This window comes from Haliotis cracherodii, unplaced genomic scaffold (genome assembly GCF_022045235.1).
Source record: "Haliotis cracherodii isolate W230 unplaced genomic scaffold, xgHalCrac1.p SCAF_6, whole genome shotgun sequence".
NCBI classification, from domain to species: Eukaryota; Metazoa; Mollusca; class Gastropoda; order Lepetellida; family Haliotidae; genus Haliotis; species Haliotis cracherodii.
In genome coordinates this window covers 40,829,455-40,851,090 of record NW_027266319.1, presented here as the reverse complement: position 1 = coordinate 40,851,090, position 21,636 = coordinate 40,829,455, and the positions used below count along the sequence as shown (strand labels likewise).

The following is a 21,636-nucleotide window of genomic DNA, read 5'->3' as shown; positions in this document are numbered from 1 at the left end:
TTGTACATGCATTTAATAAAAAAAGGCCTTAGCCATGTGAGATATACAACCAGGGAGAGAGTGGACACCCTTGTCACGTCCACATACATGACATGACATGGGTGTCCACTCTCTCCCTGGTTGTATATCTCACATACATGACATGACAAGGGTGTCCACTCTCTCCCTGGTTGTATATCTCACATACATGACATGACAAGGGTGTCCACTCTCTCCCTGGTTGTATATCTCACATACATGACATGACATGGGTGTCCACTCTCTCCCTGGTTGTATGTCTCACATACATGACATGACAAAGGTGTCCACTCTCTCCCTGGTTGTATATCTCACATACATGACATGACATGGGTGTCCACTCTCTCCCTGGTAGTATGTCTCACATACATGACATGACAAGGGTGTCCACTCTCTCCCTGGTTGTATATCTCACATACATGACATGACAAGGGTGTCCACTCTCTCCCTGGTTGTATATCTCACGTACATGACAAGGGTGTCCACTCTCTCCCTGGTTGTATGTCTCACATACATGACATGACAAGGGTGTCCACTCTCTCCCTGGTTGTATATCTCACATACATGACATGACATGGGTGTCCACTCTCTCCCTGGTTGTATATCTCACGTACATGACAAGGGTGTCCACTCTCTCCCTGGTTGTATATCTCACATACATGACATGACAAGGGTGTCCACTCTCTCCCTGGTTGTATATCTCACATACATGACAAAGGTGTCCACTCTCTCCCTGGTTGTATATCTCACATACATGACATGACAAGGGTGTCCACTCTCTCCCTGGTTGTATATCTCACATACATGACATGACAAAGGTGTCCACTCTCTCCCTGGTTGTATATCTCACGTACATGACAAGGGTGTCCACTCTCTCCCTGGTTGTATGTCTCACATACATGACATGACAAGGGTGTCCACTCTCTCCCTGGTTGTATATCTCACGTACATGACATGACATGGGTGTCCACTCTCTCCCTGGTAGTATGTCTCACATACATGACATGACAAGGGTGTCCACTCTCTCCCTGGTTGTATATCTCACGTACATGACAAGGGTGTCCACTCTCTCCCTGGTTGTATATCTCACATACATGACATGACATGGGTGTCCACTCTCTCCCTGGTTGTATATCTCACATACATGACAAAGGTGTCCACTCTCTCCCTGGTTGTATATCTCACATACATGACATGACATGGGTGTCCACTCTCTCCCTGGTTGTATATCTCACATACATGTCATGACAAGGGTGTCCACTCTCTCCCTGGTTGTATATCTCACATACATGATATGACAAGGGTGTTCACTCTCTCCCTGGTTGTATATCTCACATACATGTCATGACAAGGGTGTCCACTCTCTCCCTGGTTGTATATCTCACATACATGACATGACAAGGGTGTTCACTCTCTCCCTGGTTGTATATCTCACGTACATGACAAGGGTGGCCACACTTCGAGCATTCCCTGGTATAAAGTATTTAGTAGTAGTAATAGTAGTAGTAGTACTAGTAGTAGTAGTGTTGGTGTTTTGACTATCGTGTCAGTTGCTTCCTCTACTTCAGAAGAAGCGCAGTCAAGGACAGTTAAAGGCGACTATGCTTGTCGTAAGAGGCGACTAACGGGATCGGGTGGTCAGGCTCGCTGACTTGCTAATGATGTCAAGCACTGGATTGTCTGGTCCAGACTCGATTATTATTAGACCGTCGTCATATAGTTGGAATATTGCTGAGTACGGCGGTAAACAACAAACAAACAATATACAACGCGTGACATAGCTGATTGTGCCATGGTAGGGTAGCCTAGTGGTTGAAGCGTTTGCTGTCACCACGAAAGCCCGGGTACCCCACATGGGTACAATGTGTGAAGCCCATTTCTGGTGTCCCCCGCCATGATATTGCTGGAATATTGCTAAAAGCAGCGTTAAACAAAATTCACGCACTCACTCACTGTGTCATGGTTATCTGATGGGGTCTATCCCTGCTACCTTCATGTTTAGCTCAGACGTGACTATTCACAGGCTGTCGACATATAAATTCTCCCTTTTCAAATGCAGTGTATTCTGTCTTATAGCTTACATTCAAGCGTATTTTACAGGGGACACTGGTGGCCTTTTCGTCTTAGGCTTCGTAATCCACTGTGCAGAGTTGCGTCCCTTTGAAGAATATAATCGCGGGTTCGAATCCCAGATTCACCTTGATTATGTTTCAGCACCACACCCGTGCTCGTGTGTTTAACCAAAGTGGTAGACGTCTGAGACCTGCAATTCCGGCTTTTCTCTCACATCAAGCTGACACGCCGTGGTGTAACTCAAAACCCAAACTCACTCACTCTCACTCACTCACTCACTCACGCACTCACTCACACTGTACAAATGAAGGTAATGTTGGGCATTCATTCCATTATTTTGTATGTTGCAAAGTATCAAGATGACCCTTGCGGCACGGGTGACAGGTCCTGTCCCACAAAGCAGTCATATCACTAACAGGTATGTCTAACCTTAAATTGATACAAGATTGTCTTGGTTTAGATACGGCTCCACAACTTCTGTTGAAATTATTACACTGGTACGGTGGTTTAGTTTTGGAAATCTCTTTGAGCTTGTCGACACTTTCACTATTTATATATGTTTTAGGGAGAGATGCTCGCAAAACGTAAAGGAATTAAGTGTTTTATCCGACATCAGCGTTTTGAACAACGTTTGAAAACCGCCACTTGTACCTATGTCTGAACTGAATACCAATCAGTGTTTATGTACAAAATGGAATCTAGGTGTAATTAAATGTGCCTCTGTTTACCCAGCAGAGAATGGGTACCATTTAGGATGTGTGATAGATAATTATTATTATAAGTGTATCCAATGCCTTGTGTGACATTGCATAGAATAGGACAAATAATGAAACACCAATCTTGACTAAAACATCGGTAATAAAATCAACCTTTTCTAATATTCTTTCCACTTTGCGTTAACGAAAGGTTTGCCTTTGTTTAAAATGTAACATGTGAGAGGTTTTACGTCGAAAGTATTGGCATAGCTCCAAAGCCGTGTTCAGCGAAACAATGCCTTTAGTTTATCGCTCAGGAAATCAGCAGTTCGGGAGCGGTATGTGTAACGGCGAATTTCACAAAGAAAACTTACTTGATAGTAATAACTTCTTTAATGAGAATTTTCAAATAGTTAGACAAAAATGGTTGTATATGGTATAATTAAGAAATAGCGTTCTTTGTTGGAACTAACACGTGTGGGTATCCGTTACTGGTGATTCTTGCTTATATGCGTATGCATATTTTACCTTGACATTTTCCATCAGCTGTTAATTGGTCACGACATTCAAGGTGGCCCCAGACTGTCGTGTAGGCTCACTTCTTGTTGTGTCGTTGATAGATGTGCGAGGTCTTGGCGAGGTCGACCTTGTCTCATACAGTAAGTCAACTCTTCATTATTGAATTAATGACACTGAACAGCGTGTAAGACAAACACTGATAGTATTACGATTACATGTACGAACGTTCAACGATCCATCACGGACAGCTCTGTATCTTGTGCGGTAATGCTCTGTGTTTTAATACGGGACCATTAGTAGACTTGTACACTTATTAATTCACTGATGTTTAATTTGAAAATCGTCCATTTGTTTTGGCTCGTACAGTGTTGTACATGCGGAAGACAATGCGATAATACAGCTAGCTGACTGTATAGATAATTATCATGTTGAAAACTAAGTGTGTGTGAGTAGAACTATCCAGACTGCACCCGTACTCTGGCATATGTAAAACGCCATAGTCCGTCTGCACAAACCAGTTTCCTATAAACACCGGTTTGTTTGCACCCGGCCTGCTAGTAATACGTATACTCAGCAGTTAATTAACGCTTACTGTAAACTTTCTATCGTGTTTATGAGACTGATTATTGCTGATATTTCTCTCTAATTCGGCGACTGAATATTCCTGATGGTGAATGGTGTAACGGTAAATGAACACATTGTTCCCACCAGTTGCCGATAATCATGGATGTTGGACGACAGATTTTCTCCCCAACGTCCATTGCACTGATACTGATTCTAGTGTTGTCTCAAGTCTCCTACAGTGATGCATGTAAGTATCTGAGGTTCTCAGAGTCTCCATTCTTCCAAAACAAATGACACGAATCAAGTTGGTTAGGTTTCGGATTAATACATATAGTTGCAGGTTAAAGCAGGAATTATATGACGCGTGAAATCCATGCCCTATAGCGTGCACTAAGCGCTACATTATTACCCCGGGTAATGGATCTCCATTTTCATTCTCAGCTCCCTGGGCAGTATACAACCCAAACTACCGGGTACCCATTGACTGCTGGGTGAACAGAGACACATTTCTTAATGTTTAGTCACACTATGGCTGAAATACTGCCGACGTGACTTTCAATGTGGAATCACTCATAATAAATGTAACATTTTAATGTGAGAGAATTTGTTTTGTTTGAACGAACCCCCAAGGCAGTAATAGTGAAACGGGGATCAGGTGGTCACGACGTCAGAGTGCGTCATCGCATCGGACGGCATCAATGCTTCTTCATACCGTCAAACACTGGTCAGCCTCGATTATCCAGTGTGTTTTATCTACGTTCTACTTTGATAAATACCCTGGACTCGCTACAATTGTACCATTCTGAGACAATTTCGAATTACACGTCTGTAAAACAAGCCCTTATTTCAAATTGCTGGCGTCACTTCCGACTCGAAACTATGGTAGCGAATGGGTTCAGGGTATTTGTTATTTAAGAAATAAACGACAAGTGGCAGTTGCTTACCGCACAATAAACCACGAGGGGCGCATCGCAAATAAAACACTGCATGGAGAATGACGGGAGCGTTATTTCACATTAGACAGGAAATATATACACGTGAACAAGAACCAGGCCTCGCGTTTGTTTGTTTGCTTGTTTGTTTGTTTAACGCCACACTCCGCAATATACCTGTATATTGACGGCGGTCTGTACATAATAGAGTCTGGACAAAACAAACCAGTGATTGACACCATGAGCATCTAATCCACGGTTGTATCCATCTTTGATGATCCAGTGTATCCAGCCTCGTAGTTGACTCACAGCAGCAGCGTTTTATTCACTGTCAAAAAACTTTAGATAAAATCAAGTCAGTGTCTTTCAAAACATAATTAAATCGGCTGTGTTTTGTCCCAAACCTCATTCCTTAGAATATGGGAACAATACCTTCCATTACTAAGCAAAACAACTTCACTACAGCGTCAACGTAATGTAGGTCAAGGCTGGTTAATCTCAGTAAGCTCATTCTACGTCAAGGTTGTAGAGCTACATTACCAAGTTACCGTTTAAAAAAACAACATTTATTGAGTTACTTAATATTGATTTTTGTTAATAGTAATTTGATACCAACAAAATTTAAGATATGTATTGTTTGTATTTATGAAAGGAAATATATACGTATATGAATTGTTCCAGGTGCGCTCCCAGCTGCCAGATCCGTTAAACCTCTGCAGTGTAGTATTGTACTTTTGGCTCCCCATTGTCCAACAAAACTAAGTCATTTGATATATGAAACCAATGATGGTAGATATATTGAAAAGACGTTTAAAACAGAATCGGAACATCACAGTTCACGTTCATCTTGGCACTTTATACCTTCGCAGTACGTCAATCACATGCCTGCTGGTTTCAAGGACCAGTTAAGTTGATACTCGCTTGAAATATTGGTTCCAGAGAAGGGGCGCGTCAAGAATGGACAATCTCCTGTACCTGTATTTACATTTCACTGGACAATTGAGTTTAATTGAGTTCGAGTTACCGAGCTTTAAATGTATATGTTAAAGTAACACTCATTCATGCTCATGATGTCAATCACTAGAGTGTCTGGTCGAGGCTTGATTATTATTCCATAAATATCTTCACTTTCGTCGGTAGAATGTTCTAATATGCAGTGTTTTTGTTTTGATATAGTTATTAATTAATGATTTTCTGAGTTTTGCTCACGACTTTCACAAATAGAGTCGCACCGAGTCCTGATGGCTCCTGTATATAGGAGAGACCCCTGTGTGTGAACACCGAGTCATGGTGACTTCTGTGCATTGGCGAGATTCTAATGAACACCGAGTCCTGATGGCTCCTGTGTATAGGTGAGACCCTAATGAACACCGAGTCCTGATGGCTCCTGTGTATAGGCGAGACCCTAATGAACACCGAGTCCTGATGGCTCCTGTGTATAGGCGAGACCCTAATGAACACCGAGTCCTGATGGCTCCTGTGTATAGGCGAGACCGTAATGAACACCGAGTCCTGGTGGCTCCTGTGTATAGGTGAGACCGTAATGAACACCGAGTCCTGGTGGCTCCTGTGTATAGGTGAGACCGTAATGAACACCGAGTCCTGGTGGCTCCTGTGTATAGGTGAGACTCTAATGAACACCGAGTCCTGGTGGCTCCTGTGTATAGGTGAGACCGTAATGAACAGCGAGTCCTGGTGGCTCCTGTGTATAGGTGAGACCCTAATGAACAGCGAGTCCTGGTGGCTCCTGTGTATAGGTGAGACCCTAATGAACACCGAGTCCTGGTGGCTCCTGTGTATAGGTGAGACCCTAATGAACACCGAGTCTTGGTGGCTCCTGTGTATAGGTGAGACCCTAATGAACACTGAGTTGTATGTATATGACACAACACTAATGTCCCTCCAACATTTCAAGACAACTACGTGTCCTTCAACACGTCGGGGAAACACGTCAAGTACATCAACGACGTTGGGGTGAAGATCACGGGCGCCCACTCCATGGTGTTGAAGATCAAGACCTGCGCCAAGGCCTATCTCATCCTCACAGAGACTGTCCTCTACCAGAAGACCAAGAACTACTATGTGGTCATGCTGGACCGGACCGAGAAGCCACGCCTGTCGTCCATCTTGGAAGGCTGCTTGACCTGCACGGCCAAGGCGTCCAGCTCCATCCGAATGATGTTTTGTTCCTTCTACAAGGTGTTCTGGTTGTCCTGGGATGACAAGGGTTTGATACAGATTGGCAGCGGGAGCAAACCAAACAGGAACAAGCTCATGACCTACCGGGGCAGCAACAAGTTCACTGTTAACTATATACAGGCCATGTCCCATGGCCACTCGGGGGACTGGCAGGTCAGGAAAGGTAAGAGTTGTTGAGTCAGTGAGTGATTTGGGTTTTGTCTGCAATCTATTTCTGTAATATCACAGCGTGTCAGTTAAATACGAGAGGAAAGCACGGAAACTATGCAGGTTTGTAAACGTGTGCCGCTTTTGTGAACCGACGAGCACATGCTGACAAACCTAGCAACGTCCCTAGGGACGCCTAAGGGACGCAACTTTTCCCAGAGAATTGCGACGACTGGGCGACCCCCACACGCACGCACGCACGCACGCACGCTCGCTCGCTCGCTCACTCACACGTTCACACACGTGACAGAGGTGAGTAGTCTGAGAAACAACACCCCCGCTCCTTTCACCACACATGCACACACGAACGTACACGCGCACATACACACACACCACCCTCTCCAATGGAATGGCAGCACCAGTGCATTGTGGGATGTCTCTGTGACGTCGACAGTAGTAATTCGTCTTCACACCGGAAACACCAATGCTCAAAACAGATCAGTCTAACTTTGCCATTTAACTCTTCACTTGTTTAACTCTTGGAGTCTCCCCACTCATTATCGTTCCTCATTATCGACAACAGGACAAGATGCATATTGTTATGAGTCGATTCCAATATTTTAATCCAGAAATTCATACGTAAAAAAACTTAGTGTGAAACCAACAAACAAATGGTATACAATCAGCAATTGTATTACAAAATTAACTATGTTTACAAATCAATACAAATTACTGCACAACAATTTACAATGACAGTACACAATAGAGTGGTAATCTAATATTTAATGGCAGTATAAAATGAGAGAGCAGTGGAAATGACAATGATAAGAATAATAATCAAGTGAAATGTGAAGTTCACGCGAAAGCTGGTCTTGATTTAATATCAGATGAAATGCGAGATGAAACAGGCACGCGCTTGCTCCACTTATATAGTCTAACTAGCTTCCACAACTTTCCACAACTTTCCACACAGTGCTAAACCAGTCCAGTGTTACTAGAGCATCACAGAATATTCCACATGTTTCTATAACGCGTGAAATCCCTCCATGCTATTCCGGAAGTTGACAGATGATTCGAGCATCTGTAGATAGGAACTTCCACACCACTGCTTACATTAAATAGTACACCATTCCTAACAATTAATCATTGTTGATATATAATGCAATGAACTTCTACTGAATCTCAACAGAAACGATGTAATACAGTTACCATAATAGATTACTCTGCCATATAAAACTATCGATCGGCTATAAACATCTCCGAAGTACATTGAACAGAATAGTCATGTATATGTTGCGATCATATTCAATGACAAATATATAACTCTGTCATTCCAGACTGCCCACCGGGTCGTTATGGTTCACGATGCTACCTACGCTGCGGCCAGTGCGCATGCCCCGGAGACTGTGACCCTGACTACGGGCGGTGCAAGAAGGGATGCAAGCCCGGCTGGACAGGCATCAGGTGCAAGAGAGGTCAGTAGCCAACATGACGGAGTATAAGTAGCTGTGGCCTCAACACATCCTCAGTTATCCAGGGTATTATATCTCAGTTAATACCCTAGACCCATTCGCCACCACAACTTCGTTTCATGAGTGACATCACCATGTTCATATGCATGTCATTGTATTTAGACTTACGAATCGGGCTGAAAACGAATGGGTCTAGTGTATTTATCATAATAGAATATAGATACACTGGATAATCGAGGATGACCTGAACGTTATGCACACTTCAATAAACTTAAATCTGAATCCCTTTATAGAGAAACCTGCCTCAGTTTGGAACAGGGGGTGATGGGGTAGCCTAGTGCTTAAAGCGTTCGCTCGTCACGCTGAAGGCCCGGGTTAGATTCCCCACAGTGGCACAATGTGTGAAACCCATTTCTGGTTCCCCCGCCATGGTATTGCTGTGATATTGCTAAAAGCGGCGTAAAACCATACTCACCAGTGTAGAACAATACAAACTGACACATCTATTTATCTGTGATTCTCTAATACGGACATTTACTAATCTGGAGGATTTCTCAATGAACACTTCCGCCTGGACTATCGAGGTTAAACATTATCTGTAGCTTAACTTTTCTATCGAGGACGGTAACCTACATTAGTGCTGTATTCAGATATATATGTGTATGTCATCTTTCTGCTGTTTCAGCCTGCAAAAAAGGGACCTACGGGTCTCGCTGCCAAAAGTGTGGTCACTGTAAGAACGAGGCCCAATGCAATCGTGTCACCGGACACTGTCCAGGGTTGTGTGAGCCAGGATGGACAGGGGATCACTGCGACGAGTGTATGTAGCACGAGTTAGTGAGTGTTGGTTAACTCCGCAGCCAGCAATATGCCAGCTATACCAGTGCGGCCTGTATATAATCTCGACCAGTAAACTGGTGGTTGATATTATGAGCAATGCCCCAAGCAGTCTGGTCCGATGACATGCGTTCAGCTAGGTACCCTGCCTGACCACGATCCATATCACAAGTTATTAGGGGACAATGTTAACTTGAACGTATTGTGTTACTTATTCTATCTTTTGCTCTCAATTTAGGCGATACTTCTATGACGTCATCGTGAAGCTGATGCCAACTCTTTGCGCTGTTTCAGTCTGTCCCAACTCCACACACGGTGTCGGATGTCAGAAGTGCGGCCACTGTAGCCTTGGCGAGACTTGCCACAGAGAAACGGGAAAGTGCGAGACTGGATGTGACCTTGGGTGGATGGGGGAGAAATGTGATAAAGGTAAAATCGCGTTGATAACGTGGAATGTCATTTTTTTAAAGTTATGAACAAACCTCATACTTTCATACTTCATTTCATTAAAAGTTAACGGGCAGTGGTTCCATGGAAGGGGGTACGGGTGGCCCAGTCGTCTAAAGCACCGCGATTCGCTGTGCAGAGTTGCGTCCCTTGGGCACGCCAGAAACCTATGATTGTGGGTTCGAATCCCGGTTCGCCCCGATTATGTTTCTAGGTTTGTCGGCACCATACCCGTGCTCGTGGGTTTCACCGAAGTGGTAAATGTCTAAGACCTGCATCACTTCGGGCTTTCCTCCCACATTAAGGTGACACGCCGCGATATAACTGGAATACTGTTAAAAGCGGCGTTAAACCCAACTCACTCACTCACTGGTTCCGTGGAAGCCGCCATCTTGTTTTCGAAAAGCCGTAACTGTTTTTTTAACGATCTGGAATCTTTATTCAAAGCTCACTTTCAACGTAATATAGTGTGCATTTCTAAAAGTCATTAAAGAAGAAGTTAGTGTACAGTTTTAAAATATATATTTTATTTAAAAACGATAAACGAGTGAGTGGATACGGTAATCGAGATACAATGACTGGTTGCAAATCTCTAATCGGTGAATATAGTTGTGGTTCATTGCCTAACTTAACTCCTCAGAGTGCACGCCGGGATCGTATGGAGCCAACTGCAGCCTCACCTGCGGACATTGCGGAAACAACACCGCCTGCGACCAAGTGAATGGCATCTGTCCCCCCAACACCGACTGTAACCCTGGGTGGTCGGGCTACCGATGTGACGGGGGTAAGCAGGGCTTGACATGACCACCCGTTTCACAGTCATTCCAGAGTTTGTTCGCGTCTTTTACCGTCCCTTTTCTTGTGAGAGAGATTCAAATACACGTAGGCGTGTTTATACTTCCATAAACGTAAGACGATATAACGTCAACACAATATGACGTTCTGGCCCTGGCAGTGTACATATCCGCATTGTCTCGAACTACGGTCTATTCCATATATTATCGAAAGTCCCCAGAATAATAATAGGCCGCGCCCACTACTGGAATACACTTTCCTGATTAGCTGATAATAGAGTGGGCGGGGCTTATACTCATATCGTATGTTTGTCTTCATGTGTTTTTCTGTTATTGATTTAAATAAACAGAGTGTGAAGTAATTGTCGACGTATTAATTATACGTATTGAAACATACTTTTGCGTTTATGGTGGTATAAAACCGGTGTGCATATTGTGTATGTTCGCATAGCTAATATATTGAACCGTATTATATAATATATTATAATATATTTAATATACTAACCCGTGGCAACCTGTGTCCAGCTTGTCCTCATGGAACCTATGGTCTGGGATGTGTGGAGTGCGGCCATTGCAAGGATGATGCACTGTGTCACGTGACGACAGGAATCTGCACTTCCGGTTGTACTGATGGCTGGACCGGAACACGCTGTGACGAAGGTATGGCCATTGTCTCTGTCAGATCTGTCGTGGGCCTGAATAACTCTGTCAGACCTGTCGTGGGCCTGAATAACTCTGTCAGATCTGTCGTGGGCCTGAATAACTCTGTCAGATCTGTCGTGGGCCTGAATTAACTCTGTCAGATCTGTCGTGGGCCTGAATAACTCTGTCAGACCTGTCGTGGGCCTGAATAACTCTGTCAGATCTGTCGTGGGCCTGAATAACTCTGTCAGATCTGTCGTGGGCCTGAATAACTCTTTTTGCAAATACAAGAAGTGTAAACTTCAATATGTCTTAACAATGGTTGGAGCAAACGGGGGAGGTCCAATTTTTCTATTTCTGGAAGTACTCATTGATCACTAGACACAGTGCCATCGTTTTACACAATTATATTTTCTTTGTTGTCCAATAACGCGTGCTGCTGAAACGGGACCCATTGTGTACTCTACTGGCTTATTACTGGCCTGTTACCTCGTACCCGAGTCAACATTAAAATAATGGCAGGCATCCCCATACTCCGTGGGGATTGTGGGGTAGAATCGGTCTGTGTTTGTCCACATGGAATGGGTGGGCAGGGTCGGCGACTTTGTTGATAACGTGTCATCATACCCTGTTGGCGTTTGACGTTGCTCTTTATATCAATCACATAATTGTCTGGTCTAGACTATTGCTGAGTGTGGCGTTAAACAACAACAAAATTATAAAATCATTGTTGAATCCATTCAACGCTCGTCCAACTAAACCAATGTCTTTTCTTTCAAGAATGTAGAGATGGCACGTGGGGAATGTACTGCAAGCTGGAGTGCGGTCAGTGTCAGGATGGAGAGCCATGTGATAGGGTCACAGGTCGGTGTCCTGGAGACTGTGCCCCTGGCTGGACTGGCTGTAACTGTGATGCAGGTAGGTCAAGGTCACAGGTCGGTGTCCTGGAGAATGTGCCCCTGGCTGGACTGGCTGTAACTGTGATGCAGGTAGGTCAAGGTCACAGGTCGGTGTCCTGGAGAATGTGCCCCTGGCTGGACTTGCTGTAACTGTGATGAAGGTAGGTCAAGGTCACAGGTGGGTGTCCTTGAGAATGTGCCCCTGGCTGGACTTGCTGTAAGTGTAATGTAGGTAGGTCAAGGTCGCAGGTCACAGGTGGGTGTCCTTGAGAATGTGCCCCTGGCTGGACCGTCTGTAACTGTAATGCAGGTAGGTCAAGGTCACAGGGCGAAGGTTGGTGACACCTAGAATGTTCTTGGATTGACCGGCTGTAACTGTGATGCAGGTAGGTCAAGGCCACAGGTCGGTGTCCTGGAGAATGTGCCCCTTCTGGACCGGCTGTAACTGTGATGCAGGTAGGTCAAGGTCACAGATCGATGCTATGCCATGCCATGCCAACTGAAATGACCGATAATGACCGGAATAGAGCTATGCTTGCTGTAAGACTGATGAGTAACCTCTGTCTACAATAACTGATTGTTTGATTGAGTGGCACCGTGCCGGCGTGCATCGTTATTCGTGCTGTCATTGGTGTGCCTGGCCCAAATACATGCCCACATTATATAGTAGGGGTGCATTTATCATAAAACACTTTGTTATTGGTCAATTTCTTGAAATCTCGGATAGTACTAGTCTCGACGCCATAATATTTTGCCAGATTAATGTTGATCAGTTTGTGCTTATCATGCATGATTAGCCATGCAAGCGTAGCGTAACGCTTTAGGAGACCAACTCCATACTTCCAATGTCCCCACTGACCCAGTGTGATGTTGATGTGCAGAGTGCACGGCGGGGACGTACGGCGCCAGCTGCAAGGAGGAGTGTGGGTGGTGCAAGAACGAGGAGCCGTGTGACAGGGTGACGGGGCTGTGTGAGGACGGCTGCTACCCAGGGACCAAGGGAGACAAGTGTGAACACGGTAGGTGAAGGGTGTGTGTGTGTGGAGGGAGGGGGAGTGATTTTACGTTCTATCACTAAATTTATACAAATGAATCTTGGACTCCTCGGCGCAATTCGCTCTGCCCTCCTTGCAACGTTCGTGAGATTTATATACTCGTGTCTATGTATTATTTTCAGAATGTGCCGATGGTTCTTACGGCACTAACTGCTCGGCTAAATGTGGTCACTGCCTGGATGATATTGCGTGCGACGCTGAGACGGGCTTCTGCCTAATGGGGTGTACCCCTGGGTGGGAGGGGCTACGGTGTGATTATGAAGGTAAGACGGACACCGGCAGGTGTGTGTGTGTGTGTGTGTGTGTGTGTGTGTGTGTGTGTGTGTGTGTGTGTGCGTGTGCGTGTTTTTGGGTTGGGTGTGGTAGGCAGCAAGGTATGACTGACGGTAAGGCGGGGTAAGAAGGGAAAACGGGAGTAGGAGACAGGGCTGTATGTTGGTATACAGTCGGCTCATCTGGTTGGAGCTGGGTGGTACATTGTGAATACGAGGGGCAGATTAAGACGGGGGAGTGGGTGGTACATTGTGAATACGAGGGGAAGATTAAGACGGGGGAGTGGGTGGTACATTGTGACTATGAGGGAAAGATTAAGACGGGGGAGTGGGGTGGTACATTGTGAATACGAGGGGAAGATTAAGACGGGGGAGTGGGGTGGTACATTGTGAATACGAGGGGCAGATTAAGACGGGGGAGTGGGGTGGTACATTGTGAATACGAGGGGCAGATTAAGACGGGGGAGTGGGGTGGTACATTGTGAATACGAGGGGCAGATTAAGACAGGGGAGTGGGGTGGTACATTGTGACTACAAGGGGAAGATTAAGACGGGGGAGAGGTGTTGTACATTTTGACTACGAGGGGAAGGTTAAAACGGGGGAGAGGGTGGTACATTTTGACTACGAGGGGAAGATTAAGACGGGGGAGTGGGGTGGTACATTGTGAATACGAGGGGCAGATTAAGACGGGGGAGTGGGGTGGTACATTGTGAATACGAGGGGCAGATTAAGACGGGGGAGTGGGGTGGTACATTGTGAATACGAGGGGCAGATTAAGACGGGGGAGTGGGGTGGTACATTGTGACTACAAGGGGAAGATTAAGACGGGGGAGAGGTGTTGTACATTTTGACTACGAGGGGAAGGTTAAAACGGGGGAGAGGGTGGTACATTTTGACTACGAGGGGAAGATTAAGACGGGGGAGTGGGGTGGTACATTGTGAATACGAGGGGCAGATTAAGACGGGGGAGTGGGGTGGTACATTGTGAATACGAGGGGCAGATTAAGACGGGGGAGTGGGGTGGTACATTGTGAATACGAGGGGCAGATTAAGACGGGGGAGTGGGGTGGTACATTGTGAATACGAGGGGCAGATTAAGACGGGGGAGGGGGGTGGTACATTGTGAATACGAGGGGCAGATTAAGACAGGGGAGTGGGGTGGTACATTGTGAATACGAGGGGAAGATTAAGACGGGGGAGTGGATGGTACATTGTGACTATGAGGGGAAGATTAAGACGGGGGAGTGGGGTGGTACATTGTGACTACAAGGGGAAGATTAAGACGGGGGTATAAACAGAAAGATATAAACAAATATGAGGTCGATTGTTATTGCGTTTCCTTAGTGTGTCAGAAATTCTAATAAAACCTAAATCTAATGTAATTCATGTGAAACCTTAAAGTCAGCTCAAACTACTGCTCAACTTCCTGAGGCAAGGGCCTTAACAGGCTTTGAAAGTCCACTTTCCGAACTAGGCCCGAAGTTCGTGGCTCGATCGTAGCCCCACCAGTGGCTATTACGAGTTATGTCCGTTCTTGTCCCTCATATTGACCAATAATATGCCACCTCTCATATCACTTGTATTTGCTTCACTAAATGACTATTCAAGATCTTTTTTGTATTAAAACGGGTCCTACCTCGTGAAGAGCATCAAGTCAAATGAGCATCTTGATTAAAAACATGTAAAGATTTGAAAAATATCTGCCGACGTCCAGTTGACGGAACCCTTTTTTTTAAAACAAAAGTCCTTCAGTCGACCGAAATCTGCATTTCCTGTGGAAAATGGACTTTACAGTCCGTTTAGTCCCATGCCTCGGGAAGATGAATATTGTTCAATTTCCACACCCAAGCAGAATTGGCATGATCGGTATAACTCTAATTACGGATAACTCGAAATAGTTTAGATGTCCCGAGGGCTCACTGACTATAAAACAGATCGATAATATAGAGAATACATACATTCTATCAATCAGCTTCAAGTGGGACCAGAAAGAGGGACACCACACAGACACAACTGACCACCGCTGCTGATGTGAGACCAGGTAAACAAGAACTGTTAGGTATACACATACCCTCTTTACACATACAAACACACACAGTCTGTCCACGTAACCATGGCTACCCTCTATACACATACAAACACATACAGTCTGTCCACGTAACAATGGCTACCCTCTGAACACATACAGTCTGTCCACGTAACCATGGCTACCCCCTGTACACATACAAACACACACAGTCTGTCCACGTAACCATGGCTACCCCCTGTACACGTACAAACACACACAGTCTGTCCACGTAACCATGGCTACCCTCTGTACACATACAAACACATACAGTCTGTCCAGGTCACCATGGCTACCCTCTGTACACATACAAACACATACAGTCTGTCCACGTAACCATGATCACCCTCTGTACACATACAAACACATACAATCTGTCCACGTAACCATGGCTACCCTCTGTACACGTACAAACACACACACAGTCAGTCCACGCAACCATGACTACCCTCTGTACACGTACAAACACACACACAGTCAGTCCACACAACCATGACTACCCTCTGTACACGTACAAACACATATAGTCTGTCCACGTAACCATGGGTACTACCCCTGTAAACGTACAAACACATACAGTCTGTCCACGTAACCATGGCTACCCCCTGTACACGTACAAACACACACACAAAGTCTGTCCGTGTAACCAAGTCTACCCTCTGTACACGTACAAACACACACACAGTCAGTCCACGCAACCATGACTACCCTCTGTACACGTACAAACACATATAGTCTGTCCACGTAACCATGGGTACTACCCCTGTACACGTACAAACACATACAGTCTGTCCACGCAACCATGGCTACCCCCTGTACACATACAAACACATACAGTCTGTCCACGTCACCATGGCTACCCCCTGTACACGTACAAACACATACAGTCTGTCCACGTAACCATGGCTACCCCATGTACACATACAAACACAAACAGTCTTTCCACGTAACCATGGGTACTACCCCTGTGCACATACAAACACATGCAGTAAGTCCACGTAATCATGGCTACCCCCTGTGCACATACAAACACATACAGTCTGTCCACGTAACAATGGCTACCCTCTGAACACATACAAACACACACAGTCTGTCCATGTAACCATGGCTACCCCCTGTACACATACAAACAAACACAGTCTGTCCACGTAACCATGGCTACCCCCTGTACACATACAAACACACACAGTCTGTCCATGTAACCATGGCTACCCCCTGTACACATACAAACACATACAGTCTGTCCAGGTCACCATGGCTACCCTCTGTACGCGTACAAACACATACAGTCTGTCCAGGTCACCATGGCTACCCTCTGTACACGTACAAACACATACAGTCTGTCCACGTCACCATGGCTACCCTCTGTACACCTACAAACACATACAGTCTGTCCACGTCACCATGGCTACCCTCTGTACACCTACACACCCAGTCTCAGTTACCTTCGTTCTGGTAGCATTGACATAGACTTTAGAAGCAGTGCAACTTAATTTCACCAGACCATTTATACGGTTTAGTTTCAAACTGTAACTCCCTGACAACTTTCAAATGACAAATATAAAATCAACATTTCTTTGCTGTTGTGAAGGGTGTTTGATAGTGAAAAGCAACAGTTTTATTGATTTAGGTAGAAAATCAGCTTTCTGTGGACATACATACAGGACAAGGGATTAAACTCGTAATCCTCTACAAATACGGAAAACTCTTTAATTAGGCTTTTTGTCAGCGGAGAAATTTTAAACAACAGCGTCGATTATTCATTTTAAGTTACTGTATTATATTAAGAGTATTTCACATTTCGTGTGACTCAAGCACCCAGGACATCCTCCAGCACCCGGGCAATATAACGAACTCAGAATGACATGTATCCCTCTGATGAAGCCCTTGGTTTTTCACTTCAGACAAAGTTGCAGCCATCAGTCTTGGAATTACTCTCGTCATCATCTTCATCTGCGTCATCGGCGGCGGTGTCGTTGTCTGGTACGTCATCAAGTTCCCCTTACCTTCACCATTGTGGCAGCTCTCTAAATGAAGTGTGAGGGGCGCCCCTGTAGTGAGTCAGAATAGGGCGTCCCAATCGAAACTAGGATCGTGTGTGATTTGGGTACCGTTCCACAAAGGGATGTTAGCGGTACGACTATCATAAGTCTTTGTCATGGTATGAGAGTTACGATTTGGGAAGTGCTAAGATCGCTTTGTGGATCTGGGCCCTGCTTCCGCGCCCCGACGGGTCGTCCTATCCACCACTGGTTTGTTGAGTCCAGGCTCGGTTATTCAAAGGTAGGCCGTGATATTGCTGAACATTTGGCGGCTGCGTTATGAAACAACAGACACCCATTCACTCGACAAGGGTGTATTTAGTTATACTTTGCGTAACATCAGAAAGTTATATTTTCCTATGTAGTCCATGCTTTAATGACATTCATGTAACGTCTCAATTATACATTCGCACACACACGTATCGAATGTGCATGTCGATTTTCTGCCCTTGACCCATCTTAGTGCTGCCATAAATATAGCCAATGTATCGCTTCAAAAGTTGACTGTCAGGCTTGACTTGATGACGCTCATCTGTAACACTGCTGCTTCAGGAGACGTCATCGGCGACCCGAGGAGGAGATCAAAGTCCACGGCATCGTCAACCCTGGCGCCAACACCGAGTCCTCCTACGTCGAGATCCACGGCGACGGAGCTTTCAAGAACACAGAGAGTCAGTGGAAAAGTACCCAGTATGACTCCCAGATCTAGCCTGTCAAAGCCCACCCAAGTACGCCCACCCCTCAGCTGGAGTGGGCTGGTAGGACCACTGTACACAAACCGTTCGCTTTTTATTTCATACTTGCTTTGTCTATTATAGCAAATGGAGTTATATATTTTTTCAATGTTTTTCATTACAAGGCTAAATCAGATATTACATTTCCGGGGTAATTGTGTCCACCATTCCACGCACCAAGGCCCAGAGGTGACCCTAAGTAGCATCTGCTTGTCGTAGGAACTGTGTGGGGTGGATTGGGTGGTCACTCCAGGTAGAATGTCACCATGATTTCAGTCACCCGTTTCACAAAGCTGTCCTTATGCCAGGACGATCACTACCACTGTTTCACAAAGCGGTCCTTATGCAAGGACGACCGTAACTACCACTGTTTCACAAAGCGTTCCTAATGCAAGGACGATCGTAACTACCACTGTTTCGCAAAGCGGTCCTAATGCAAGGACGACCGTAACTACCACTGTTTCACAAAGCGGTCCTAATGCAAGGACGACCGTAACTACCACTGTTTCACAAAACGGTCCTTATGCAAGGGCGACCGTAACTATACCACTGTTTCACAAAGCGGTCCTTATGCAAGGGCGACCGTAACTACCACTGTTTCACAAAGCGGTCCTAATGCAAGGACGACCGTAACTACCCCTGTTTCACAAAGCGGTCCTAATGCAAGGACGATCACTACCACTGTTTCACAAAGCGGTCCTAATGCAAGGGCGACCTCAACTACCACTGTTTCACAAAGCGGTCATTATGCAAGGACGACCGTAACTATACCACTGTTTCACAAAGCGGTCCTAATGCAAGGACGACCGTAACTACCACTGTTTCACAAAGCGGTCCTAATGCAAGGGCGACCGTAACTATACCTCTGTTTCACAAAGCGGTCCTAATGCAAGGACGACCGTAACTACCACTGTTTCACAAAGACTTACGATAGCCTTTGCCCTTAATATCGCTTTCTGAAAAGGACCTTAGTCCTGAAAACCGTCATAATTAAGCTGAACAGATTGCAGCATTCACATAACGTGTTTCGGTGCAATAAAAGCACATAGTGATCATAAGACATTCCAAATATCGATGTTGTCCACAAGACGGTTCGTATATTTTTCTTGACCAAAAACATTCACTATTTGACATAACTGTGGTTCTTCTTATCGGTCGTACGTTTAGTGAGAGCATTTTATTGTTCATATATATATAGTGTTATACTTTACATCCGATACTTGAGACGACAGTCCGAGATTTCCTATATATATAACTTCATATCTGTATAGCGTTCACTGTTGCCTTCTGTGAGGACAAGTGGCTTCTGTATATTCCCTGCACAACACGAAGTCATACTGTATGTGTAACCCCACCCCCTCATTGATCGTCGAACCGTGTCCGGGTGTTGCTTCTAGTATTGCTCTTCAGTTTTGTAAAACAAACATGTCAAAAAATCGCTTGGAAATAAAATCATGTCAGGACATTGTGGCTGTTGTCATTCCACTGTGGCAGTGTCAGCTCACTGGCAGATCCAGTCAGTCATTGTTATAACCGAAACACAGCCTTGTGCCTTGCAATAATAAAGAGAAATCTCTGCTGAAAGCAGAGTTCATTGTACGCGTCCCATTATATCGTAAGTATGTGTTTATGAGTGAGTGAGTATGGTTGTACGCCGCTTTTAGCAATATTCCAGCAATATCACGGCGGGGGACACCAGAAATGGGCTTCACACATTGTACCCATGTCGGGAATCGAACCCGGGTCTTCGGCGTGACGAGCGAACGCTTTAACCACTAGGCTACCCGACCGCCCCTATGTGTTTATGAATACCTATCAAATAGATACCATGTGTTCGTGAAGAAGTGAGCGTATCCTACCCTACCGACGGCACCCGTCACAAACACATACAAAGGCATGTCAATTGTTCAACTGAAAAAAAACACGGAAACATAATGGTACAAGTCACAATATGGAATTTGGCAATGTCCTCCACGTGTCTTCAGGAGTTTTTTTAAGACCTTAAATACTGTAACCCTGATCAAACAACTTTTCAGAAAGAGTCGTATGACGTTCTTTGAAATCTTCGTAGTCGGATCATGCTTAATTGTACCTCAAAGTTTTGAAACGTAGACCCCTAAGGTTGGAGCTTGACATATTTAAAGGGAAAGATGCAACGTTGTGTGTTTTATCGGATTTTTATAAGATCACATTTATTTAGCAGCCTCCAATACTCTTTTGGTGAATATCCCAACGGTGGTACATGAGAAAACAGATCTCCACATTCGCACATACCGTATTCGACGTAATAAGCGCCCAGAACGCTCTCAAAATTAGAAATAGGGGGCTCTTATTAGAATATTATTTTGGTGAAAAAAACAGAGTTAAAGGATAAATTTCGTGGTTTATGCTGACAGCCTGAAATGTTTATATACGACAGATATATTTTTCCAGAATTTAATTGCCCATAATTAAGGGTGCATGTAAGACACGAGTGCGTATTATACGCGAATAAATAAGTTTTGTGTACATTGATCAATCGGAAGGGGTGCTAATTGGGATTGTTCACTAGCCAATATGTTAGCAAATATCGCCGTGGGCGCTTATTAGAGCGGGGCGCTTATTACGTCGAATACGGTAATAGAGATAGAGTTGACAAGGTTCTAGGCATATATTAAGCTTGACATCATATTCCGTTTTATGAACTGTTAACAAACATTCATGAATGCTTAACAATGATTTTCAACAAGCCGTGGCATTGCGTAAGTGTTATTTACGGTTTAACAAAAGAGTTTGTATGAGCACCTGATGGCTTATACTAATTGTGTGCTGTTCACATTAAAAAACAATGTGTTTGAGTATCATGCTCCCAAAGAACTCGCAATGCTACCCCGATCTTCACGGGTCACATGGTACATATGGTGTCTCCTTAGGCAAGCGACCCGTGATGATCGGGCTAGAATAGGTCCTCAGCAACCCATTCTTGTCGTAAAAGGCGACTATGTTTGTCGTAAAAGGCGATTAACGGGATCGGGTGGTCAGGCTGGCTGACTTGGTTATTGCATGTCATCGATCCCAATTGCGTGGATCGATGCGCATAATATCAGTCACTGGATTGTCTGGTCCAGACTCGATTATTTACAGACCGCCGTCATATAGATGGAATATTGCTGAGTGCGGCGTTAAACAACAAACCAACCAGCCAACCTTAGGCAAGTGGCTTTATATGATATATGCCTATTCTTTGCGG

At 44.9% G+C, this 21,636-nt stretch overlaps 1 protein-coding gene across 1 annotated transcript; it reads left to right on the top strand.

The window, feature by feature from the left end:
- Positions 1-3,399: 3,399 nt before the first annotated feature.
- Positions 3,400-19,843, top strand: LOC139445887 (multiple epidermal growth factor-like domains protein 10). The gene is made up of 14 exons (XM_071227128.1): positions 3,400-3,445; positions 4,017-4,116; positions 6,717-7,163; positions 8,485-8,622; positions 9,305-9,439; positions 9,751-9,885; positions 10,544-10,687; positions 11,223-11,357; positions 12,120-12,257; positions 13,120-13,257; positions 13,416-13,556; positions 15,539-15,625; positions 17,536-17,614; positions 18,226-19,843. The coding sequence occupies exons 1-14, from the start codon at positions 3,407-3,409 to the stop codon at positions 18,380-18,382; spliced, it is 2,013 nt and encodes a 670-aa protein (XP_071083229.1). The 5' UTR covers positions 3,400-3,406; the 3' UTR covers positions 18,383-19,843.
- The last annotated feature ends 1,793 nt before the right edge of the window (positions 19,844-21,636 follow it).

Excerpts from the sequence above, each read along its gene's own strand:
- LOC139445887 (XM_071227128.1), top strand. The coding sequence starts at position 3,407 with ATGTGCGAGGTCTTGGCGAGGTCGACCTTGTCTCATACA. Across the intron at positions 10,688-11,222 it reads GGGCTACCGATGTGACGGGG|CTTGTCCTCATGGAACCTAT; the intron begins GTAAGCAGGGCT and ends ACCTGTGTCCAG. Across the intron at positions 12,258-13,119 it reads TGGCTGTAACTGTGATGCAG|AGTGCACGGCGGGGACGTAC; the intron begins GTAGGTCAAGGT and ends GTTGATGTGCAG.